This window comes from Cydia pomonella, chromosome 14, assembly GCF_033807575.1.
Source record: "Cydia pomonella isolate Wapato2018A chromosome 14, ilCydPomo1, whole genome shotgun sequence".
In the NCBI taxonomy this organism is placed as follows: Eukaryota; Metazoa; Arthropoda; class Insecta; order Lepidoptera; family Tortricidae; genus Cydia; species Cydia pomonella.
This window is the reverse complement of record NC_084716.1, coordinates 18,177,495-18,201,525: the sequence shown is the minus strand read 5'-3', so window position 1 is coordinate 18,201,525 and position 24,031 is coordinate 18,177,495. Positions and strand designations below refer to the sequence as shown.

The following is a 24,031-nucleotide window of genomic DNA, read 5'->3' as shown; positions in this document are numbered from 1 at the left end:
AGAACGCCACAACATTGACGATGTCTACGCATTTTCAGACTCAGAGGTCGCTTTATGCTGGGTGCACTCATCACCGCATAGGTTCGCTACCTATGTGGCCAACCGCATTGCTCAATGTCAAGCAAATTACGCACCGGAGCATTTCTATCATGTGTCCGGATCTGAGAACCCTGCAGATTGTTTGTCTCGTGGATTACTTCCCTCCCGCTTAAAGGACCATAATCTCTGGTTTAACGGTCCGTCCTGGGCATCTTTACCAGTTAACGAATGGCCTATAACTAAGTTCTCGCCCACAGCTAAGGCACTTTCCGAGGAAAAAGTTGTCTCTTTTGTTGTTACTAATAAAAGCAACAGTAGTCACTGGCTTCTGGAGTTGGGTGAAAGGTTTTCTTCATGGCACCGGTTTCTTAAATCAGTTGTCCATGTTTTAAGATTCATCAAAAAACTACCTCGAGGTGGCGAAATCACTGCCTCTGACCTGGACGCGGCAGAATTGTTCGTGGTCAAGGTCATTCAACAAACTTCATTTGCTGATGATTTACGCAATATTAAAAATGGCAAGGTATGCTCACCCTCACTTCGCAAATTATTTCCTTTTGTCGCTGATGACGTTCTACGAGTGGGAGGACGTCTAGGCAACTCTTCTCTGGATTATGGTAGTAAACATCCCGCAGTGTTGCCCAAGAAAGGGCACCTTATTGAAATTTTAATTGATTTTTTCCATCGCGAAAACTTGCAAGCCGGCCCGCAACTTTTGCTTTCTATTTTGAGACAGAAGTATTGGATTTTGTCAGCACGTCGAATTGTGAGACAGCGCTTTCACAAATGTAACACTTGTTTCAGAGTCAATCCGACCAATACGTTCCCTTCTATGGCAGACCTGCCAGAGTGTCGTGTTAATGAAAGTAAAGCATTCACGCATACGGGGGTAGATTATGCCGGTCCTTTCAACATTACCATGGTCAGAAAGCGTGGGGCACAAAGCCAAAAGGCATGGCTGTGTCTTTTCATCTGTATGGTGACAAAGGCCGTACATACTGAACTCGTCTCGTCGCTCAGTTCAGAGGCATTCTTAGATGCCTTCAAAAGATTTATTTCCCGCCGTGGGCCGTGTCAGGTGTTATATAGTGATCATGGAACAAACTTCGTAGGCGCTAAGGCTTATCTTAAAGAACTTTATTCTTTTCTTAACACCGAAGATTATTACAAAACGTTTCGCGAGGAGCTCTTAAAGCATCGTATAACGTGGCGCTTAAACCCTCCCAACGCACCTCACTTCGGAGGCGCTTGGGAAAGTAATATTAAAAGCTTTAAAACGCATCTTCACCGCGTCATAGGCAAACAAATTTTGACCTATCAGGAACTATTAACGGTGACAATTCAGATCGAGAGTCAGCTGAACAGTAGACCTCTTTACGTTTTGAGTTCCGATCCATCGGAACCTACTGCGCTGACCCCCGCTCATTTCATATGTACTGCACCCTTGCAGCACTTACCCGCAGCCGATTTGAGTCAGGAACGAACGGACCTTTTAACCCGGTATTCGTTGTTAGATTCAATAGTCCAATCTTTTTGGAAACGTTTCCGAACTGAATATCTTCACAACTTGCAGAGCAGGGAAAAATGGAATACTCCAGCTAGGCCATTAGCCGTAGGCACTGTCGTGCTTATCAACGTTAATAATGCACCGCCCTTGCAATGGCCTATTGGCGTTATAACGCGTGTTATTCCTGGTCGAGACGGAGTCATACGAGTTGCGGAGGTGAAAACGCGGGGAGTTAGATTGGAACGACCTATAGTGCGGTTATGCCCACTGCCTACGCAGTAGAGTTAATTTATATTAACTTTATTAGTATTAAATGTTTATATTAATACTTAGTCTATAGTTGAATCAAGCATAACTAGATGGGTGCTTGGTATTTGTTTATTTCTATTTCTATTAAACTTCTATTTTTTATTTAATTTTTTTTTTTTTTGAAGGGTATCCTTCAAGCCCGGGGGGATGTTAAGTTTCGTTTTTGCAATTAATTATTAAATTTTTGTACGCTCTTAAAAATCCTCCTATACCTCATCCGCTCCCTCACATTCACACTTGTATATTGCTGTCTCGCTCACACTCGCGCTGCAACGCTGCGAGCGACACCTATCGGACCCATTTGTTCCAATATAATATGGCGACTTGAGTGGTACGGCGTCGGATCCGCTCGTCATCAATCAAGAAAAATCAGTTTAATTCATGTGATAATCGAACAATCCGTATAAAAAACGTGTGTGTTAAGTGTTTGTCAAGAACAGCAAGAAAAGTCCAAGGCCTTGGTGAAAAGTCAGCGCTCCTGTGGCAATCGCAGGAAAACACGTGCCAGCTAACCAAAAACGGAAATTTTTTTCAAGTAAGTGAGTGTGAATTTCCCATTTCCCCGTTATTTTCCTTTCGCTATTATACATCCGCAAACCAGTCATACAGTCCACTAAATTCAAAGCGCTCGTGACTGAAAAGCACAAAAAAGCGCACCGCAAAATATAAAATTTACTTTATGGGAAAGGTTTTCAAAAATTAAAAATTTAAATCATCCATATTCTCAATCTTATTGTCAATTAATTGTAACATTGATGACGACCGGTCTGGCCTATTGGGTAGTCGCCCTGCCTATAAAGCCGATGGTCCTGGGTTGGAATCCCGGTAAGGGCATTTATTTGTGTGATGAGCACAGATATTTGTTCCTGAGTCATGGCTGTATTCTATTTTATATACACATCGTTGTCTGAGTACCCACAAGTCCCACAACACAAGCCTTCTTAGGTTACCGTGGGACTTAGTTAATTCGTGTAAGAATGTCCCTATAATATATTTATATATATTAGAATAGAATAGAATTTGTTTTATTCATAAACACACAAACAGTAATAGACAGACATAAAAGAGAACATAGTGAGAGTGAAGTGTCACGAAATGGCCTCATCTCAGCATGTTGCTGGCGACTTCCAGCGCTGATCTTCCGATGAGACCATCGAGTGCGAAATAATCACGGAAGGTAACAGAAAAAAGGAAAGAAACAAAATAAACATGACGAATTATTATAATTATATTGATAACGGAGTTTGACTACCTATTCGCTCTTTGCTCGACTGTGGCGCCGTCCGAGTGAGTGTGGGACATATTGCTTATTTAACCCATTCAGCACCAATCACGACACATTGTCGTTTTGCCTCTACGAAGCATATTCGCTACATACCGGTAAATCCATGTTATTGGCTATGACCGTAGCTTAACGGTAAATGTTTTAACAATTAGCAGCAGCCAAATAGTATTAAAATGTCGGCCCAAAAAAGTCACTCATTTGTGAGTGTTAGCGTCGCTTGTATTTCGTCCACCACCAACTTCGCAAACGGTCAATAAATGGCCCCTCGCTTACAATATCTCGTTTGTGATTATCACATCTATGTCGTATGCCGTGTCGCTTTAATCCCAATAAAGCCGGCATAATCACCGAAACACGTTGGTGAACCCGGGACCTACTGCTTCGTAGACAGTGTCATCACCGACTACAAAGTCTAGGAGTCCTAAATATTCACTTACAATGTCTCGTATGTGATTACCACAACTATGTCGTAGTTAGGCCTACCTAATAAAGCCGGTATAATCACCGAAAACCGTTGGTGAAACGATCTCACTCACTTACGTCCAATCTGGGTAATGAGCTTGCAGAATGGAAACGCGGTATGAGCGAATGAATTCGCTAACGCTGCGGACACAATGTGTATATAGCCTATTTTGTAACTGATTTTATCAAATTATTTCTCTCTAGCGATCATACTAAATGAGTTTGATTAAAAAAAACAAATACTTATGTTCATTTCAATTGAACTTTATTGGGCTTATGAGAAAACTAGCTAGGGTTTCTGCTCGAGAAATTTCGAGGCGAGAAATCTCGAGAAATTTGTCCTTGATCGAGACGAAAAAAAAAAGAGAACTCGAGAAATAAAACTTTTGCGATAAGTGATGTATCTAATCTATCGCATCGCAGCCGCGCACGCCTAGGTGCCAAGCCAAGATGCCAATCGTGCGAATCGTGCATCGTGCTCCGTGGCGAATGAAATGGTAATCTCTGTTTCACTCACTCTACTCATCACTCTTCCATATTAGTGCGACAGATAAACATAAGGTATCGTTCGTTACGAAGCGAACAATTGGTATTTTGGCTTAGCACGCTGTACACGCTGCCCGTGCGAACTTCGAGTTTTCGCGCGCGCGCATCCTTACCTTCGCGTGCCTCAGGTTCTGAGAGCTTATCACAAAAAACGAAAAACTCAATTTCTTTATCTGCCTCTCTAACTCGAATATGCAGGATCGATAAAGAGGCAGATAACGATATTTTAATTGTCGTGTTCGATGGCCCTCTGATTCGAAATCAACGAGGAAAAACGTGTCCGAGCTGTGGCGTGGTGTCATTCGGCGTTAAGTTTGTCTTAGAGTAGTTTCATTGCTTGCTGCATCTTTTGCTATTAACTAAACCATTTATTTGATTATTCATTTCATTTGTAATAAAGCAATAAAATAATATGGCGTTTTATCGAAATTATCACAATTTCTCGAGATACTCGAGAAACTCGACAAATGAAAAAGGTCGAGAAACCAGAAACCCTGCAACTAGCTGAGAGCCTTCTTAGAGATATGTTCGCCTTTGTAGTACACAATTATGTTATAATTATCTGATGTAATCAATATTTCTTTTTTCTCGTATAATAAAGTGTTTACTTACTTACAAGCTTCTGCCCTATAAACTATGCCCTTCTTCGGGTCTCAAGCTGTCTCCATACCAAATTTAATTTAAATCGGTTCAGCGGTTTGAGCATAAAAAGGTAACAGACAGACACATAGATTTACTTTTAAATGTATAATATTAAGTAAGGATTCAAAACTTTCAACAAACTCCAACTGTAAATAGACATGTGCGTGCGCGCATGGGCACGAGCCTTAACGCTCTGATGAACAAGGAACTGGACGCAAATTGCCGCATTTACAATGATAAGTCGCGGTAGCCATCTGCTTGCAATCTGACCGTTTCCATGTTTTCGCTCAAATTGTTTTTCTAGTATGCTGTATGTAAATTGTTGATACGGTATTTTGATTATTGTTAACTGGGTAGTTTTGCTAACTGTGTTTAATGCTAATTTTTTATTTAGTTAATACTGTTTCGGAAATACTATATGTTCAAAAAAAGCACTTATCCTCCCCTCCCCCCTACTCCACTGAGTAGTTGAGATTATACCTACTTAATATTCCAGGTTTAAGGTTTCTGTCAATGTCGTTTCTGAGTACATTTTATTATGAGATGACGATACTTAAGTAAAGTAAGCTTTTTCATGATAAGTTGATTGATATAATGATTTGACGACCGTTCTGGCCTAGTGGGTGACCCTGCCTATGAAGCCGATGGTCCTGGGTTCGAATCCCAGTAAGGACATTTATTTGTAAGATGAGAACCGATATTTGTTCCTGAGTCATGGGTATTTTCTATGGATTGAAGTATTTATATATTATATTTATCATTGTCTGAGTACACACAACACAAGCCTTCTTGAGCTTACTGTGGGGCTTAGTCAATTAGTAGTACTTACTTACTTACTCCGTTGGCTCAGCGACCCAAATTGAGACTTGGCCTCCGACACAAGACAGCGCCACTTTTCTCGGTCCTGTGCGACCTCTCGCCAATTGTCGACTCGAAGCTCGCGCAGATCCGCCTCCACCATGTCGCTCCAGCGATACCTAGGGCGTCCGATAGGACGTCTTCCTGCTAGGCGACCCAGGTACGCTCTACGTACGTACGTGTAGGTACGTGAAAAGAGCAATTAGTAGTAAGAATGTTTAATATGTATTTACTTTATTATGTCAAATGTATCGTAACGGAATCATGTAAACGAAATCTGAAGCGTGTTAGAATTTCAATAAACATATCGATCGTAAAATCATAAGAAAATAGTTCCCACCCAATAAAATGGAAAATAAAGTTTTAAAGATATCTTCACGTAATTTTATATCTCAGTGTGAGTTCTGAGTGCATCCGAAATTTTACGACCTTTTTTTACATTAGCCAGCCATTTTACTTTTCTTTGTATTTTAAAATTACATTAATTCAAAGAAATATAGCTTTTATATCATTTACAACATAGATCATTTTAACTTAAAGCTCGAACGTTAGATACTAGTTTTTGGAAGTTTACAAGCTGAATTTGATTCCCATAGTTAATCAAGCATTTGGTTTACTAGTTTTATATAACTTGTATAAGAGTGTAACAGAAATTTTATTTTTATTGATACGTTAACTGTTGCATAATGACTTTATTAAGCTTTTATTTGGGATAATTTTAATTTAATTTAGATAAATTTATATAATACGCAATTAAGTCCCGTTCGGTTGTTAGAATGTGTAAAGGTGTAAATAATACATAAACTACTGACTTTATGAACTTTTTTTTTAACGACCGAACCCGTCCGTACGTCAGATTTATGGAAATAAAAATGCACTAAATTGGTTTTCAAATATCATTTGTATGAACTTCAATTTGGTTCATAGTTTTAAAACGAATACGGGACTTAATCGCGTAAACTTACGTTTAATATATGGCCTGACGTTTCGAACGTGACGTTACGCTCGTGGTCACAGGCATACCACAGGTGGACCAGGCAGGCAGGTGGTGAGTTTATTGTTTATCGTAAAAAAAGAAAAAAAATCAACTAAGAAAGTATAGTGCTCTAGAGCAAAAATTTTTCACTTACTGCACACTCTTTAGAATAACAACTATCCACTTTCAGAGAGTATTCCTTGAGGGTACTTTAAATTAACAATTTAGGTAAAAATATCGTTATTTATGGAATGGGGAGTTAATAATCAGATTGGAAATTGTACATCAAATCCATGAAAAATATTTTTTATTGTTTATCGTAAAAAAAAAAGAAAAAAAATCTACTAAGAAAGTACAGTGCTCTAGAGCAAAAACGTATCACTTACTGCACACTCTTTAGAATAACAACTAGCCACTTTCGGAGCGTGAGAAATTAAAATTTAATTTACCTTAAGACTAGACCTATCTGTAAACTTAAATACAACTAATAAAATTAATGAAATATATAGAAAAATATCTTAAATCACCCCAGCAAGGACCTTGATATGCTGATAATGCTGGTACCGTACCACTGGTTCCACTAGAAGATTATTGGATGCATTTACAGGTTTCCCTTATTAACCTATACATACATTCTTAGAACACGTTGAAATAACACACATACGTGCATTAAAACAACACTTACCATTAATACTAAAGGAATCAGTAATAAACTAAAATTCTACATTACAGCTTGATACAATAACCATTTACCAAGGATCCTTCTAACCTTCTAGATTCATTGAAGTTATAGTTCAAACTATACTGGGCGAGGAAACTTATGATACGGGTTAGGCAACAAATTTGACGTTGGCTAAGACTTGCTACTGTGCATTAGGAGAGAGAGGTCATCGTATATTGGTTATTTGATTTATCAACCTGCTGGTATACTACTGTACGCGTTGTTTTATGAGATTCTCACTTTAATGCTGGGAAATGATGCTAAGATGAAATAGCACGTTGTTCAAAAGTTCATTCGGTAGTTTCAACTTTAACTAATAATGACGAATGGTAAATACCTACATATAGTAAGTGTTTATATTAAAGTGGGTAGGAAACTAATACATTAAATTTTTGTTTCAAAAATTTGTTTATTTTATTTACTTTTACTCATAGCTGTGACGAGTGGCGGAAGTCAGGGGACGCCTTTTCCCAGCAGTGGGACACAATACAATACAATACAATACTCTTTATTGAACACCTCACATAGTTGACAATAAATGTACAGAAACAAACAAAGACAATTTAATAGAGGCAACAACAGGCGGTCTTATCGCTTAAGAGCGATCTCTTCCAGACAACCTTTGGGTATCGGAGACGATAAAATACACAATTTACTTTTTGTATTAGCTAAGAATATACGTAATTATGTAATCATATGTGTCTGTGAGATCTGACTGGCGGAGAAATCTATACTCTCTTATCCATAGCTAAAACACCTAAATAAATAGTATTTAAGCTTAGAATAAATTTAAAAGTGGAAAAATTACTGCCTTGAATGCGACTTGAACTCACGGCCTCTGGGTCGATACTCCAGCGCCCTGCCAACTGAGCCACCAACACCTCATCTATAGCCAGCGAATATTTCCACCATATGGGTTTAGGGGACCCTAGCGACATCTACCGTAACAGCGTTACACTTCTTATTTAAATAGTAATTTATTTAAAATCTTCATGCAAATACAAAACAATACTATATTAGTCAAAGGACAGATGCGACAGCGTGAGAACCGAGAAAGGAAATGGCAAATTGTACCAGTAATCTAATACCGATTGTAACCACGACTCGATTAAAGGGAAACCATTCCAGTTATCGATAACTTGAGCTCTTAAACTTTCTGTTTAATTTAGCAATCTGTGAACAATATATATTCTCATTTCTTTATTAATTTTATTTAAGGTAAGGAAACCTGCATACATAATATTTATTATTATACGTTAATTTACAACTAAAACAAATAAATCGAACTTATGCTAACACAAAACAACTTAAAACTAAAAACTAAATATAAAAGATCTCCCCCAAATCACTTCCTTCCGGCATGGTCGCAAGAACGCTGGCGGCGTTACCCCTCTGCACCGCCAGGCTTAGCCTCTGGGCAAAGAAAGCGCCAGCCCTATGATCGCCCGAGATGCCTATCAGCCGAACTGACACTTCTCTGACAAAATTTTTAACAATATAGTAGTTTTAGTTGAACAATATAGTATTTATTTTGAAATATGTGTAAATAGAATAAGGAATTTAAAAAAAGTTTGTTTAACCTTTTGAACGCTTTATGTTATAAGCACAAGCATCACTCAAACGCCAAGGTCCCGGGCGCAAGGGAGCTAATGTAAACCTTAATCGAAAGTGTGAAGGGTACTTTGACAGCGTCCGCCATGACACCTATAGTTGTCCTTGGCGCTATGAGAACGACTAGTATTTCTTTTTATACTAAGTCGGTGGTTTTATACTTAGTTTAAGGACATACCCGGGTCATCCGACTAATGGCCTTACCTCACGCAAATAAATATATTTCTATTACCTGGCTAATAATATACAAATGGCACGAAAATAAAACTTGAACATAGGTTGAAAGATTGAGTTTAGATGATAAACAATTAAAACATAATAAAAGCAGCTTTCCTTTAAGTCAATTTTATCTTAATAATAAAACTATACCAGTTACAATTCCAGTTAGAAGTGAACTACAATCATGCGTGGGCGCCGCCGTATTTCAACTTTTATCGGCGCGGCGTCTTTACGGCGCTCCGGAAAAACAATAACATGTCTCTTTTACGCTTCGATAAAATATAACTGCCTATTAATAAAATGATCCAATTCGGTTGGATTTCGTTAATAAAAGAATTCAAGAGCTTGTCTAATTTATGAAGAATTTAATAACATAGGTTATAAAGACTTGGCGCATTTACACTGATTCTCACTCGTTCGCCATCAATGCATCCAACAATGTCTTTGCCTGGCAACTTCATACTTTGATTTGATGACAGTAAGCGACTTATTGTCAATTTATTACCCAAGAAGCACGTATTCCTACCGACCCTTGATTTGAATGAAATACAGCTACAAGATCTTAACAAAAGATTTTTTCCGATGGTCACTCTGTACCTACTATCTATCTACTATATTAGGTATCGCACAAAAGAAAGAAAAGAAAAAAAAAACCCCCGAGAAAGTAAAGTTGGAAAATCGAATCTTATAAATATTATTGGGTGGATATTCAATAAGCTCAGATATACAATTAACAATTTGATGACTGTTACTTAATTCAAGTTAAAAATTAACAGAAAGCAATATTATAATCTTAAAATTAACACGCTACATCAAAAGACACGAAATAACCTTTGGAATGTGTTCGAATTCTTTATGCACTGCTTCATATACATAAATTTAACCAAATGTGATACCTAATGGCTACCTTAAATTTAAATATACATATTAAATCAAATATTTGATACAATAAATAAAAAAAGAGTTTAAGACAAAACTCCGAAGTGACAAATTATGTATACCAGAAACTGTTAATGTTCTTGAGAAATTTAGTTCTGTCATAAAAAATATTGACATATACAGACTAAACTTTGGATTTCTTGCCATACAATTTTGAGTCTTATTATTATTATAAAATAAATGTGATTTTGATTTAGCGACAAGCTGCAGTAACGATGAGAACTTTCTTTTTTTAATATTTTTTATGACTTCGTTTTATTTTTGGAACAGATGATGCTCCAAATTTGGATCGTATGTTGTTTTAATCAACGTGTCTAAATAACGGCGTTTTATTAATTAACGCATCATAGACAAAGTTGGTTATATTGGACTGTTTAACATTATAATATGTATTATAAATTAATATGGGATGATATTAATTTGTAAGCTTATCAGATTTTTGCAAGTTGGATATTTTATTACAAACGAGTAAGGACCATAAGGTCTGTCGTTTTCTTGTCTATTATTTTCTTTAAACGCACTAATTCAAACAGGAAAACAAAAAAATGCTTGTAAAAGTCTTGAAATTATCTAAATTTAGGTAGGTAATTATAATAAACGTTATAACAACGTAATTTTATACTTAAAACGCGGTATTTTTTTGGTGTAAATAAAAAAAAATCTCTAGCCTCAATCTGTTTTCGTAATTAGGAACCTTCTGGGGTACAACAGATACAGATCTGGTGACCAAAGGGCTGGCTCGTTCCTCGCTCAGCGCATTGGAATTGCAATCCAGCGAGGAAACGCGCACATTACAGATTTATTTGGAACATGTGAATCTCATAATGTATGTGTGTATAATTGATTGAGATCGTCCATAAAATCATGTTAGTAGCTAATTCGCAATTTTAACATTATCAACTACCTACCGGTTTGTTTTATTTAAAAATTGTAATTACCTCTACCTATATGAACTAGGTAGGTTTTTGTATCCTCAGAAGAAAGTATTTGATTTTTATAATTGTAAATTAATTAATGTATGTTATGCAGCTCTAACGATACCTTGTAATCAAGGTAAAAAAATATTTTTACATATTTTTTATCAATAACAAAGTTGTGATTATAAGAAAAAGAGCTGGGATGGTAACAAAGTTGTATATTTTTTCACTCTAGGGTATAAATTCTAAAAATAAAAAAGCTAAGGGTCAATTGAGATAGGCCTCAATTGACCCTTAGCTTTTTTATTCTGTGCATATCATGTAAGTTAAAACGCATTACGAATATTAAAATTTCAAGATTCTTTGAATTCGTAAAATTTGCAGTAAAAAGGAGAATGGCCCAAATGTCATGAATTTTGGATAATAATAATTAAGAGGGAAGTTTAGCACAAGATCTTCTATATAGAAAGAGAAAATGTTTTTCTACTTCTGAATATTTTCCATTCTCCATGATTTTTTAGCATGTAAAATAAATAAATGTAAATAAATATTTATACGACATTATTACACAAATTGACTAAGTCCCACAGTAAGCTCAATAAGGCTTGTGTTGAGGGTACATAGACAACGATATATAATTATAATATATAAATATTTATAAATACTTAAATACATAGAAAACACCCATGACTCAGGAACAAATATCCATGCTCATCACATGAACAAATGCCCTTACCAGGATTTGAACCCGGGACCATCAGCTTCGTAGGCAGGGTCAGTATGTTATTGACACAATGAAAAAAAACCGGATAAGTGCGAGTCGGACTCTCCCACCGAGGGTTCCGTATTTTTAGTATTTGTTGTTATAGCGGCAACAGAAATACATCATCTGTGAAAATTTCAACTGTCTAGCTATCACGGTTCATGAGATACAGCCTGGTGACAGACGGACGGACGGACGGACAGCGGAGTTTTAGTAATAGGATCCCGTTTTACCCTTTAGGTACGGAACCTTAATAGGTTTAGTTAAAAAAAAAAACTAAAAAAACCAAATCGATAAACCATAAATATATTATGCTGAAGCGATCGATAGTGAAAACCGTTTTCTCCCGAAATGGAATTTAATACCGTTATTTCGTTACGATCGCAAAATTAATTATAGCATCCTCTGAATAATAGAGCATACTTACTCAAAAAGGGCTCCAATTGGTTGAACCTTAATATGACCTTGCGCTCTGTTAATTATACATTTTTAATTTAAAAAAACACAGATATATTTTTTTACGTTTGAATGTTAGAGATTGAGATATTTGATATGATGATATCAGTATACCACACAGGTTTAAACAGAATATTCGTATTCCGTATTTTTATTACTAAGTTAATTAGCATTCACTTATAAATATTAATAGAAATATCTACTGACTTGCTAACAAAGTCGCAAAAATAAAAGACTATAATATCAAGGATCTTGATTTCAATAACGGTATTTTATATCTGATTTATATCTTAATATACTTATATGGTAATATGTATTGGTAATAGATAATAATAGATTGATCGCAACGGCGGGCCATGCTCTTCGACATCGCTATCCCCCATGATGAGAATCTCGTGAAAGCCGAGAAGGACAAGTCCAGTAAGTACCTAGACTTGGCTCACAAGATAACCGCTATGTGGGATGTTGATTCGACGATCATTGTCCCGATAGTCGTGTCAGCGAACGGTCTCATAGCAAAGAGTGTCGACCAACACCTTGAAAGACTCGCTGGGTGGTTGGATCAAGGGACAGATGCAGAGGACGGTGATCTTGGACACGGCACGGGTAGTCCGGCAGTTCCTCTCTCTGCGGTCCTGACCACCGGCAGCTTGGGCCCTGCTGCCTCGCCACACTAGGTATCGTACAGGGAACTTACTTATTAAACACATTTAAAGGGTAAAAATTACTTGACATTTCGCTCCATAACTAGGAGCTTCAACGGGCTTCAATTCTCGACTTAGAAAACGTGAGTGAGGTAATTTCGTAATATGCCCGTGTCCTATTTGCAACAAAATATGATGATTTTCATTTTAAAATCACTTCATAAAATATTTGTTTAAAACATAAAAATAAGTGCTACGTTTGACTTCAAAGGTTTATCGCTAAATCTAAATATACCTCTTGTCACACCCGTAAAAAAAAGTAGTCCAGTTTTACGACCCATAAAACTAAAAATATAAACCCACACTTTAAAAAACAATACCGGGATTGACAGCTCTTCGATTAAGACATTCGGCCTACACAAAGTTATTGTCATTGATATTAGAGAAACATTAGTGCCAAACGCCGAACCAAGCTATCTCTCTACAGACTTTGCAATGTAACAATATCACCATATACAAATAAAAATAATTTATTACCATAAAGGTTATATATGTGTGAGGGATAAACCCATTAGACTCCAAACTAGGCTGAGCCTGTATCTTGGAAGTCTGTGAGAGCGATTGACAACTATTTTCACATTAGGACATTCAGTGCTTGATATTAAAAATCATTGCTAAATTACGAGCTATAAAATACAGAATAACTGTATAAAAACTCAAAAGAAGAATATACATGAAATCACCATGAAAATATGACGTTTATAATGGCACGGCCACACAATACAAAAAAACAGGACTTAGTAATAAACTTTACGCAATTTATAACAGGTTCAAAGGTAAACACTTAAGATTGATCTCTATAGGAATATGACTATAATCAAAGATAATGTTGTACTTGCTTGACAGTATCGAAAGAATGTATCAATATGAAGACTTGTTAAAAGGGTGTTAGGGAGCCAGTTGACGATAAAATGTGGGAGAACGTTCGAAGGGCCACCCCACACTAGCGTCTCCCGAGCGTCGACATCTAGTCAACTCTATGGCTCCTGCTCGACGCAACGTTGACGCAACCATTTTCCATAGCGCTGACTACATATCGACGCTCAAAAGACGCTAATGGGAGGTAGCTCTAAATGTTTAGGAATATGTTATTTTACTAGTTGTTTTTGAAATGTGTCGAAGTGACAGCCAGATTGAGGTGTGGTTGAATAAACTGATAAGTAGGTTTATGTTGTCGACTTTACTATAAGAACTATCATCAAAACGTAACAATTGTAGACGTTAGATTTTTTTCATTAGGAGTCTTGAAAAGGGCAAAGTCCTTTCATAAACGATAATACATTCTAAGTATATTATATATTTTACAAATTTAATTGAATTGAATAACAATATGTAGGTATATAGAAAGTAAAACTAAAGATTAAAACTAAAAAATTACACAAACAAACCGCTCTCCGCCGTCCCCGGTGCAAAGGCGCCCATGATGCTCGCAGCATTTCCACGCTGAATTACCATAGACAGCCTTTGCACTAGGAACGACTCGGAGGCGGGGACCCTCCCCCTTTTGTTTGGGACGACGGACTAGTTCGCGTGTAAATAATAATACATATATACAAAAACTACCTAACCGCACACATCTTTTTGATTAAGTTCCGTCCGAAAGCAACAACTGTTTTAAATTGGCCTTTAGCCAATCGACCGATTGATACCTACCCTCGAAGAGAAGACGGCAAGGAATTCCATAATTTGACAGAGTACACAGTAAAAGATTTGTCAAATGATCCTTACAGTAAAGTGATAGATCTAATTAAAAAAACACTATCGAATTATTAACTAACTAGCGGGAAACAAATAAGAAATGAAAGGTACCGATGGGACAAAATCACCAAATAGAAACCCACCGACCCATCACTGCGTAATCTAATAAATCCTATTTCAACGTGTTAAAGTCTAAAATTGAATAATTAATTAATAATAAGACCAATTAATCATACAATTAAAAGTATTTGACGTGTCATCCATCAAGTATTCTTGATTAGAGGTGCGCAGTCGGGAATGTTTTTGTTGTTAATTTGTATTATTCTTGAGCGCATAAGAGATTTAAGAATTTGGTGTGTAGTATTATAAAGAACAAAAGGTTGCTAACGGGGTGATATTATAATTAAGAGCTACACTTATCATAGGTACATTGAATTTAGTTAAACTGTACTTAAGAATGCCGCAGGAATTTAATAAAAAATGTTACTTAAAACATCGAATAAGGTACAATTATAAGTTGAGGTGTAACGGGTTAAGATATAATAATTGATTCATTTCGTTTTAGTTTAATACAGAGGATGACAAGCAAGAAAGCATCGTAACTACTTTATCCCATTTTGCATTAATTCAAAATTAATTATTTGTATAAGACCAAAAACATTATCAAGTAGGTATATGTATATAAATAGTTAAAACTAACTATTTGTAAAGTTTTATTTTAAATTTCCTAATAGAAACCATAGCTATATTTTTGGAAGTCGTAAAATGAAAATTTACTACCTATCTCAAATATTTCAGCGACCGGTCTGGCCTAGTGGGTAGTGACCCTGCCTATGAAGCTGATGGTCCTGAGTTCGAATCCCGGTAAGGGCATTTATTTGTGTGATGAACAGAGATATTAAATTTGTTCCTGAGTCATGGGTGTTTTCTATGTATATAAGTATGTATTTATCTATATATATGTTTATCATCACCTAGTACCTATAGTACAAGCTTTACTTAGTTTGAGGTTAGGTGTAATTGTGTAAGATATCCCCTGATATTTATTTATTTATATAATAAATTGAAATAATTATATACTATAGGGCAACCTAAGGTTTAATTTACACATCAATTCCTACATTAGCTAAATGACGGTATATTTACTAAAAAGATAAATTAATAGGACGCAGAACAAATATAAGAAATGTAATACTGTTACATCACACAATACACAAACACCAACACAAAAACAAAACAAAACGGTCCATCCCAAACATCCCAAGTATTCGTAACAGCCTTAACAACTCTAAATAAAAACAAGGCTCCCAATTCATCATGTCTAGTCTAATGCGCATTGTTTTTCACTTAATGTTAGATAGCAAGTGTTGAACAGACCGACAGATTGGTGATTGTTCGGGTTACTATGGGAACTCGATTGGTTTTCGTTCGTTTCAAATCGAGTGTAGGGAATGCTTCGAATTCGAGTTTTCCCGGGAATTACAAAATCAGCCGTGTGAAATCTACCGGGAGCATTTTCTAATTGTGAATAGACACCTTTTAGGTAAGCATACTCTACTCTTCGTCACTTTTCATCATGTGCGATTGCGGTCAAATGCTTTATTCTTATTCTTTATTTCATTGTAGTCATGTTCATAATACAGTAAGGTGTTTGTTGGTGGATAATTAAAAGTCACTTTTTATCGATGAAAACTGTGTATTTTCACTAAAAAACGGATATTAATTACAGAGCGATGTTAACCGTGGAGTTGTTGAGAAAGAAGAGAGTGAGTGAGTCGGCGAATGGATACAGTAATAAAATCATTCGGTCGTATACATGGTTGCGTTCAGAAACATAATCCCGGGGGAGGGTTTGACCATTTTGTACAGTTTTTTTCTTTTTAAATTTAAGTGGAATAATGCTAATGCAGATTTACAAATAAACTAAGTGAAAAATTGCTTTTAAACAATAATAAAGTGTTAGTTACAGTAGCATTTACCAGGCTGGTTATTGTTACATTTACCTTAAATAAGTTTTTGAGATCAAGTTTTACATAGAGATCAATTATTATTATTATGAGATATTCATAACAAAATAACATTTGTTAAAGGTTTAAGCATAACTACTTTTGACTAACAAAATTGAACTTTTTAGACTATTTTTGTAAACATTACAAGATATATATTTTTTCTTTTATATGCAGATTAGTAAGTTTCTTACAATAAACACATACATTTAAGTTTGAAAGACATATATGTATCATACATATATTATTATTACTAAGCTATCATCTACATTCATAGATTTACATTTCAATGGGCAAAACACTAATTTTGTTTATGGCCCTCCTAGTAATATTACCATTAGGCAGCTTTAAGTCTACCACCCTTGCTTTTTGGTCAGCGCCATAATGAATCTTGATGATTCTGCCTACTGGCCACTGCAACGGACTGCATCTGATATCTCTAAGAAGCACTAGGTTATCTAGTACAACATTAGGTTGAATTTTGTGCCATTTAGGCCGGTTATTCAATAGACTTAAATATTGTTTGTGCCAAGCCTTCCAGAAATTTTGATGTATTTGTGCGCAACGGCGCCATAATCGCAACCTATTTTGAGGTATGGATGTTATGTCAGGCTCAGGAATGCTATTTATTGGTCTTTGAATTAAGAAGTGACCTGGGGTCAGGTATGTAAAGTCTGTAGGATCTCTAGACATTTGCGTTATGGGTCTTGAGTTAAGGATCCCTTCTGTCATCACTATGATACTATTAAATTCTTCATAAGTAAATAAGCTGTTACCTATGACCCGCTTAAAATGCTTTTTTGAGCTTTTCACGGCTGCCTCCCAGAGGCCTCCAAATGTAGGTGAATAGCTAGGAATATATTTAAAGTCTATATTTTTTGAACTGCATAATCTGTGACATAATCTTGATGCTCTTTAGAGCTTAAATTTGAAAGCTCTTTAAGAGAATTGTCAGCTCCAATAAACGTTTTAGCGTTGTCACAAAAGATTTTGGATGGATAACCACGCCTGGCTGTAAACCTTTTTAATGCAGCAATGAAGGCTGGGGTGGTCATGTCCGAGACTAGTTCTAAGTGGATAGCTTTAGTGGCAAAGCACACAAATACACAGACATAACCTTTTGTGACAATGCTTCTTCGCAGTGAAGACTGTTTGATGCTAAAAGGCCCACAATAATCTATACCAATAACATCAAATACTTTGGCCTCATTTACTCTATCGAAGGGCAAAGACCCCATTAGCTGTGAGGCAGCTTGAGCTTTAAATCTATAGCAAGTGATACATTTTCCAATTATTTTAGAGACTTCTTTATTGCAGTTAATAATCCAGTATGTCTGAGCTAGGCTGCTAATTGTATCTTTTAAACCACCATGTAATAAGGACTTGTGCTCATATTGGATTATTAAACTAGTCACAAAACATTTTTTTGGGCAAAATCATTGGATGCTTTTGTGCGTATGGGATATTTGCATTTTGCAATCTTCCTGTTACTCTTAATACATTGTTTGCATCCAAAAATGGAACTAAGCTTTTTAAATTACTTTTAATTGGTAATTTATTATTTATACAGTGTATTTCTTCTTTAAAATACTCATGTTGCAAGAGTGATACAATTTTGTATTTAGATTGTTGGATTTCACTTACAGAGAGATTACCATTATTTTTATTATTTGAATTTTTACAATTATTATAGAATCTTAAAATCCAAGCATGTACTCTTTGCAACTTTATCCATGATGAGTATTTTTTAAGTAATTCTGGCTCATTTGGTGTAGCAATCAAACAGGCTAGGTGGCTGCTGAAAGTATCATTAGTATTTTCTGAGCTGTTGGTGACTGTGAATGGCTGGGGATGGTAGTTAGGGTCCAGAAAGTCATGGGGACCATGCCACCACAAGTCATTTTTGGCGAGGACGAGTGCACTACAACCTCTAGATAAGACATCAGCCGGGTTGGTTGCTCCATCAATATGGCTCCAAATGCAATCACTAGTTACATTATTTATTATCTGTATTCTGTTTTTTACATAAACAGGTAGTGATTCTTTATTTGACTTGATCCAGCACAAAGTAACCTTTGAGTCGGATAGTAAATATTTAGCAGTTATTTTTACATTTGCCAAAATTTGTTTTACCTTATCAAATAATTTTGCTAGCAACACTGCAGCATTTAATTCTAATTTTGGAATTGTAAGTTCATTTTTCATCGGGGCTATTTTTGATTTGCTGCATAGCAGGTTCATTGTAGCCTTTCCATTTTGAAAGGTTCTTACATATATACATGCTCCATAAGATTTGGATGAGGCATCACAAAACCCTATGATTTCTACTTGATCCTTGGTAGGCATTACATGCCTTTGTATTTGTATAGTTGGCATCTCCAATATTTCTTTGTGAAATTTAATCCATTTACTTAAGAATTCCTCTGGTATTGGAGAGGTCCAGTCCAAGTTTTGCCTCCAAAGATCTTGTAGAAATTGCTTGGCCCTGACAACTATAGGCCCTGCCAGCCCTAAAGGATCAAAAAAGGATCCAATGAAGCTAAGGATTGAGCGCTTGTCCCAATGTTGTATTTCTTTGTTGGGATAATTAATTTTGAAAACATCTTGATTGGGATTGAATACCATGCCTAAGGCTTTGAGATCAGTTTTCATGGAGAGCTGGTGATCATCAGCGTAGCAAGATTCGGGAGAGATACCAGTCAGCAGTTTGGGATCATTGGCTGCCCACTTGTGCAGATGGAAATCTGCATGAGACAGTAAGTTAGTAAATTGGTCTCTTACCTCCAATGCATCCTTAATGGAGTCTGCTCCGAAGAGGGCATCATCCACATACATGGCAGTGCGGATCACCTCTGCTGCTTTAGGAAGCTCCGTCTCATACCTTGCTGCCAGCTCCTCTAAGCATCTTGTTGCCAGGAAACTCGAACTTTTTTGTCCATAGGTCACAGTCTGTAATTGAATGATAATTAACTCATTGTTGTTATTGTGCCATAAGATATTTTGCAAGTGATGAAACTTGGGGTCTATTCTTATAGCTCTGTACATATTTTGGATGTCAGCCATCATGACATACTTGTGAACTCTGAATGATATCAATATATCAAACAGGTCTTTTTGAACTTTAGGGCCATTTAGTAACACATCATTAAGACTGTTGTACTCTTTGCCTGCCTTAGTATTTCCATTGAAAACTACTCTAACCTTATTTGTTTTCCTGTCCTCTCTAATGACAGGTAAATGTTGCAGGAAATACAATTGTTGCTTATTTGAGTTTGTTAGCGGCAGCACTTTAGCATGACCAAGCTCTATATATTTATTTATAAATTCTTTGTACCTTTCGTGCAATTTTTGGTCCTTTTTGAATCGTTTTTCTATACAATTAAGGGTTTTGAAAGCAATTGGAAAGGTATTGCCAAGATTAAGTTGATCCATGGGCTGAGCAAGTGGAAGAGACACCTGAAACTTGTTATCAATTAATTGTACCGAGCGTTGAAACTCGGCCTCACAGGAGTTCTGCTTTACTGTAACCTCCGATTTCATTTCAGGAACAACTTCTGTTTCCCAAAACTTTGTTAGGAGGTGCTCAATATTATCATTGGCCTCATGGGTGGCCACATGCAATGAAACATGATGGCAGGTTGTTGCTCCATTATGACATGGAGTGTCTCCAGATATTACTGTACCAAATTCTGTACCGATGAGATAAAGTTCAGTATTTGAGATTTTGGTTTTGCTGGGCAATAATATTTTGCAAAATATGCTGGCAGAAAACAAGAATGAAATATCACCTGGAATTGACCAATCATTGTCTGCTAGTACAACAGAATTTGGTATTGTGAATTTACTTGTATCTATTTGGTTTCCTGGCAATTGTGTTGTGATTTTGTCCACAAGTGAACATGTTACTTGCAAGCTGTAATCTGAATGCAGCGACTCAAATTTGGCATTTACAGCCTTTGATGTAAGATTAGATTGACACTGTAGGGCTGAAATGTTGAGATTTTTATTTATTGGCTGCAAATTCAAGGCTTTGGCAAGCTTATTTGTCATGAAAGAAACTTGGCTGCCACAATCAATCAAACCTCTTGCTGTAATATATGACTTTCCATCTGGCCCTAAGACTTTGACCTTAATGGTGGGCAATAGATCAGTAACATCAGCATTTGTTGAGTTTACATGGCAACTGGTAACTTTTGGCTCAGATTCAACATGTAACAATGTGTTGTGAGCTTTACTTTGACATGTGGAGCATTTGAAATGAAATTTACATTTATTTTTGTGCATACCTAAACATATGTTACATAATTTGTGTTTGGTAACAAGCTCCCGTCTTTCATTGGGGGATTGTGCTGCAAAAATTGGGCAACAAAACAATTTATGTGTTGTTGCTTGGCAACATAAGCATGAAGGTACTGATACATTGGCCACATTACACACTTTAGCACTTTTAGTTTGATATGTATGTGACTTACCTTCACTTTGCTGGCTTTCTTCAAAGCTGCTGGCTCTCCTCTCCACAAATGACAAGAAATCTTCAAGATTTGGCATCTTGTCACTGTCCCGTTCCTGATGATAGGCTCTGCACGAAAACTGATTCACCTTTTTTAAGATAATAGTTAGTACAATTAAGTCCCATTGTTCTATTGGCTGACCTAAGGCTTTAAGAGCACCTAGATGCTGACGAGTATTGGCAACAAGTTCCCTCAGGTTGCTGGCAGTACCTTTTGCAATGGGTGTGCTATCTATTATAGCTTGAATGTGATTTGTTATTACTAAAAATTTGTTATCATAACGCAATTTAATTAGTTCTCTGGCTTTACCATATGATTCACTGGTTAAGGGAAGTCCTTCTATTAAGGCTAAAGCTTCACCTTTTAGGTATTTTTTCAAATAGAAAAGTTTTTGCACTGGTTTCAACTTGTCACTGGAGTCTATTATCGCGTCGAAGAGCTCGATGAATGCGACGTATTTAGTGTAATCCTTCCCGTCGTACGCAGGAATGTCGATTTCCGGTAACCGTACTCCACCATGGTAACTAGTCACGCCCGTGGTATCCACTGTTGTTTCCGACGATGACGAAGACGTAGTTGTTTTCGATACTGTTGAGGTTAGTTTCCGTAATCTCGAGATGACGATTATTGTTCGCTCCTCGTGTTCATCCTCTTCTTCAAAATCTTCAGATGAATCCTTTTCAGTCAAGATGGCTAGCTCCAGCGCTAAGTCGTTATATTTTTTGAGATTGGCTTCTGTTTGTTCCAATCTAATTTGTGCTGTTTCAGAGTCTAAAGGCTTGTCCGGTTCGTCTAAAAGTTTTGCTATTTTGGTTGTATATCCTTTACACCACGCGATCTGTGCCTTTATTTTCTTTATTTCGTTGGATTTGGTATTATTTTTCATTTTGATGTTCAATTGTAAACAAGGGAGTAGAGAATGAAGTGTCAATTATGACATTGACGGCGGATGTCAGATTCGAATGACGTTTCACGATGTTTGAGTGAATGGTCTGATCTTCGCTCCAAAATTGTTCATTCTGCCCCTTTTCGGTTTGTCCTTGAATTCACCAAATTCCGAGAATGGGCTTGGTCGGTGAAAATAAAATTTTGCTCAATTTGATGTGGCGGCTTTGAAATATCACTAAAAACTTTCTCGTTTGCTGTGAGGCGCGACTTGGCGTTAATATTTCGGTGATATATCCGCACGATGAGAGATTTTAAGTCCGAACGGCACTTCACACGCGGCGTCAAGTTTCTTGAAATATTGCAACTTTTACTCGAACTACACTTGTTTCGGCACCATTTATGTTGGTGGATAATTAAAAGTCACTTTTTATCGATGAAAACTGTGTATTTTCACTAAAAAACGGATATTAATTACAGAGCGATGTTAACCGTGGAGTTGTTGAGAAAGAAGAGAGTGAGTGAGTCGGCGAATGGATACAGTAATAAAATCATTCGGTCGTATACATGGTTGCGTTCAGAAACAGTGTTACAAGCATAAACGGTGTGAAATGTTGATGAAAATACTACCTGATAATAATAATAATAATACCTACGCAAGTAGCTAATGTATTTTAATTAATATGTTGTAATTTTAATTCCTTTTTTTATGTTATTTGTACCAGTTATGTAAGTTGACATGTAATCACCTATTACCAATAAAGAATGAGTATGAGTAGGTACATGACACCCTGTAAGGGCACACAATATTTAATAATATTATTTATTTAATTTTTATTTATTTGTTGGGCTTTTCTTTAGGCAATAAAAAGACACTGGAAGTTTAAGGCACGACGCGACGAAAATGAATACAAATTTCAGTCAAGACATTTTTTGCAAATGTTTTGGTCTTAGGTAGTGCCATTCAATCAGTCACGAATTTGTTTGTCGGATCAATTTTAAATGTCTAACTACCTATGTAACTTCGGCACTAATTTGTAGTATTGTCAAGCTGACCTGATGATTAGGTCATACGTGACTACATAAATTTGAATAGTAGTAGTCATTGTAGGTACCTAACATACCTACTCATAAATGTAGCACAAATTTGTTAAAATTCTCCAGATAAAGAAGAGCGGTACCTCCTGGCACAGGCTATATTAAACCTTAAAAGGAGGTTGCAATCACTAACTTTAAGATAATAATTGTGAAAGTAAAATAAACATTGTTATTTATTTTATTCATTTATTTGTTTATAGATGAAAGTTTAACTTACCTACAATCACAACATGATTGAGCGATCCGATCAGTGCTCCTAAAGATGGCAAGTTCGAATCTTGACCGAAGCAAAATTTTGAATCTTTCCTTTTATAAAAAAAACGTATCGCTTGTGATATCTCTGCTGAATACGAAATCAATCGAATTACAGTAGAATTCATTTATAACGACGTCACTTATAACGACTAACCGTTTTTAGCGTCGATATTATTTACTCAAGTTCGGTTTAATACATAATTACATACATATGTAAATAGTATCCGTTTTATACGTCATCCGGTTAGTACGACATAATATCGCCGGTCCCTTGAAGGTCGTTATATCCGGATTCTACTGTATTTACTTATTTATTATTATTTATACAAATAGCGGTCTTAATGCAAAACGTTGAAGAAGAAAATTTGATTTGGCTCTATTACAAACAACTAAAAAACATAATAAACTACATATACAATAATCACAACTCACTGGAACTCTCTTCGCACCAATAGTACCGCCGGCGCGTCACGACCGGCGCATGAGTCGACAGGTGCGCGCATTATGATGATTGAGCTATTGTTTCCCACGACCCTTTCCTTTAACACGTTGCGTACACGCACGAGTAATGGACGAGCTGGTCATAGGTGAAGTAGGATAGTTTCTTTCTGACAGATTTGCCAA

At 36.3% G+C, this 24,031-nt stretch overlaps 2 protein-coding genes across 2 annotated transcripts in view; both read right to left on the bottom strand.

Annotated features, from left to right (window-relative positions):
* LOC133525150 (transcription factor egl-13) overlaps positions 1–24,031 on the bottom strand; it is a 531,288-nt gene that overhangs the window by 484,245 nt on the left and 23,012 nt on the right. The window lies entirely within an intron of this gene.
* On the bottom strand, positions 19,499–22,642 carry LOC133525103 (uncharacterized). The gene is made up of 2 exons (XM_061861354.1): positions 21,131–22,642; positions 19,499–19,607 (listed from the first exon to the last, which is right to left on the bottom strand). Exons 1-2 carry the CDS (start codon positions 22,053–22,055, stop codon positions 19,534–19,536), a joined length of 999 nt encoding a protein of 332 aa, XP_061717338.1. The 5' UTR covers positions 22,056–22,642; the 3' UTR covers positions 19,499–19,533.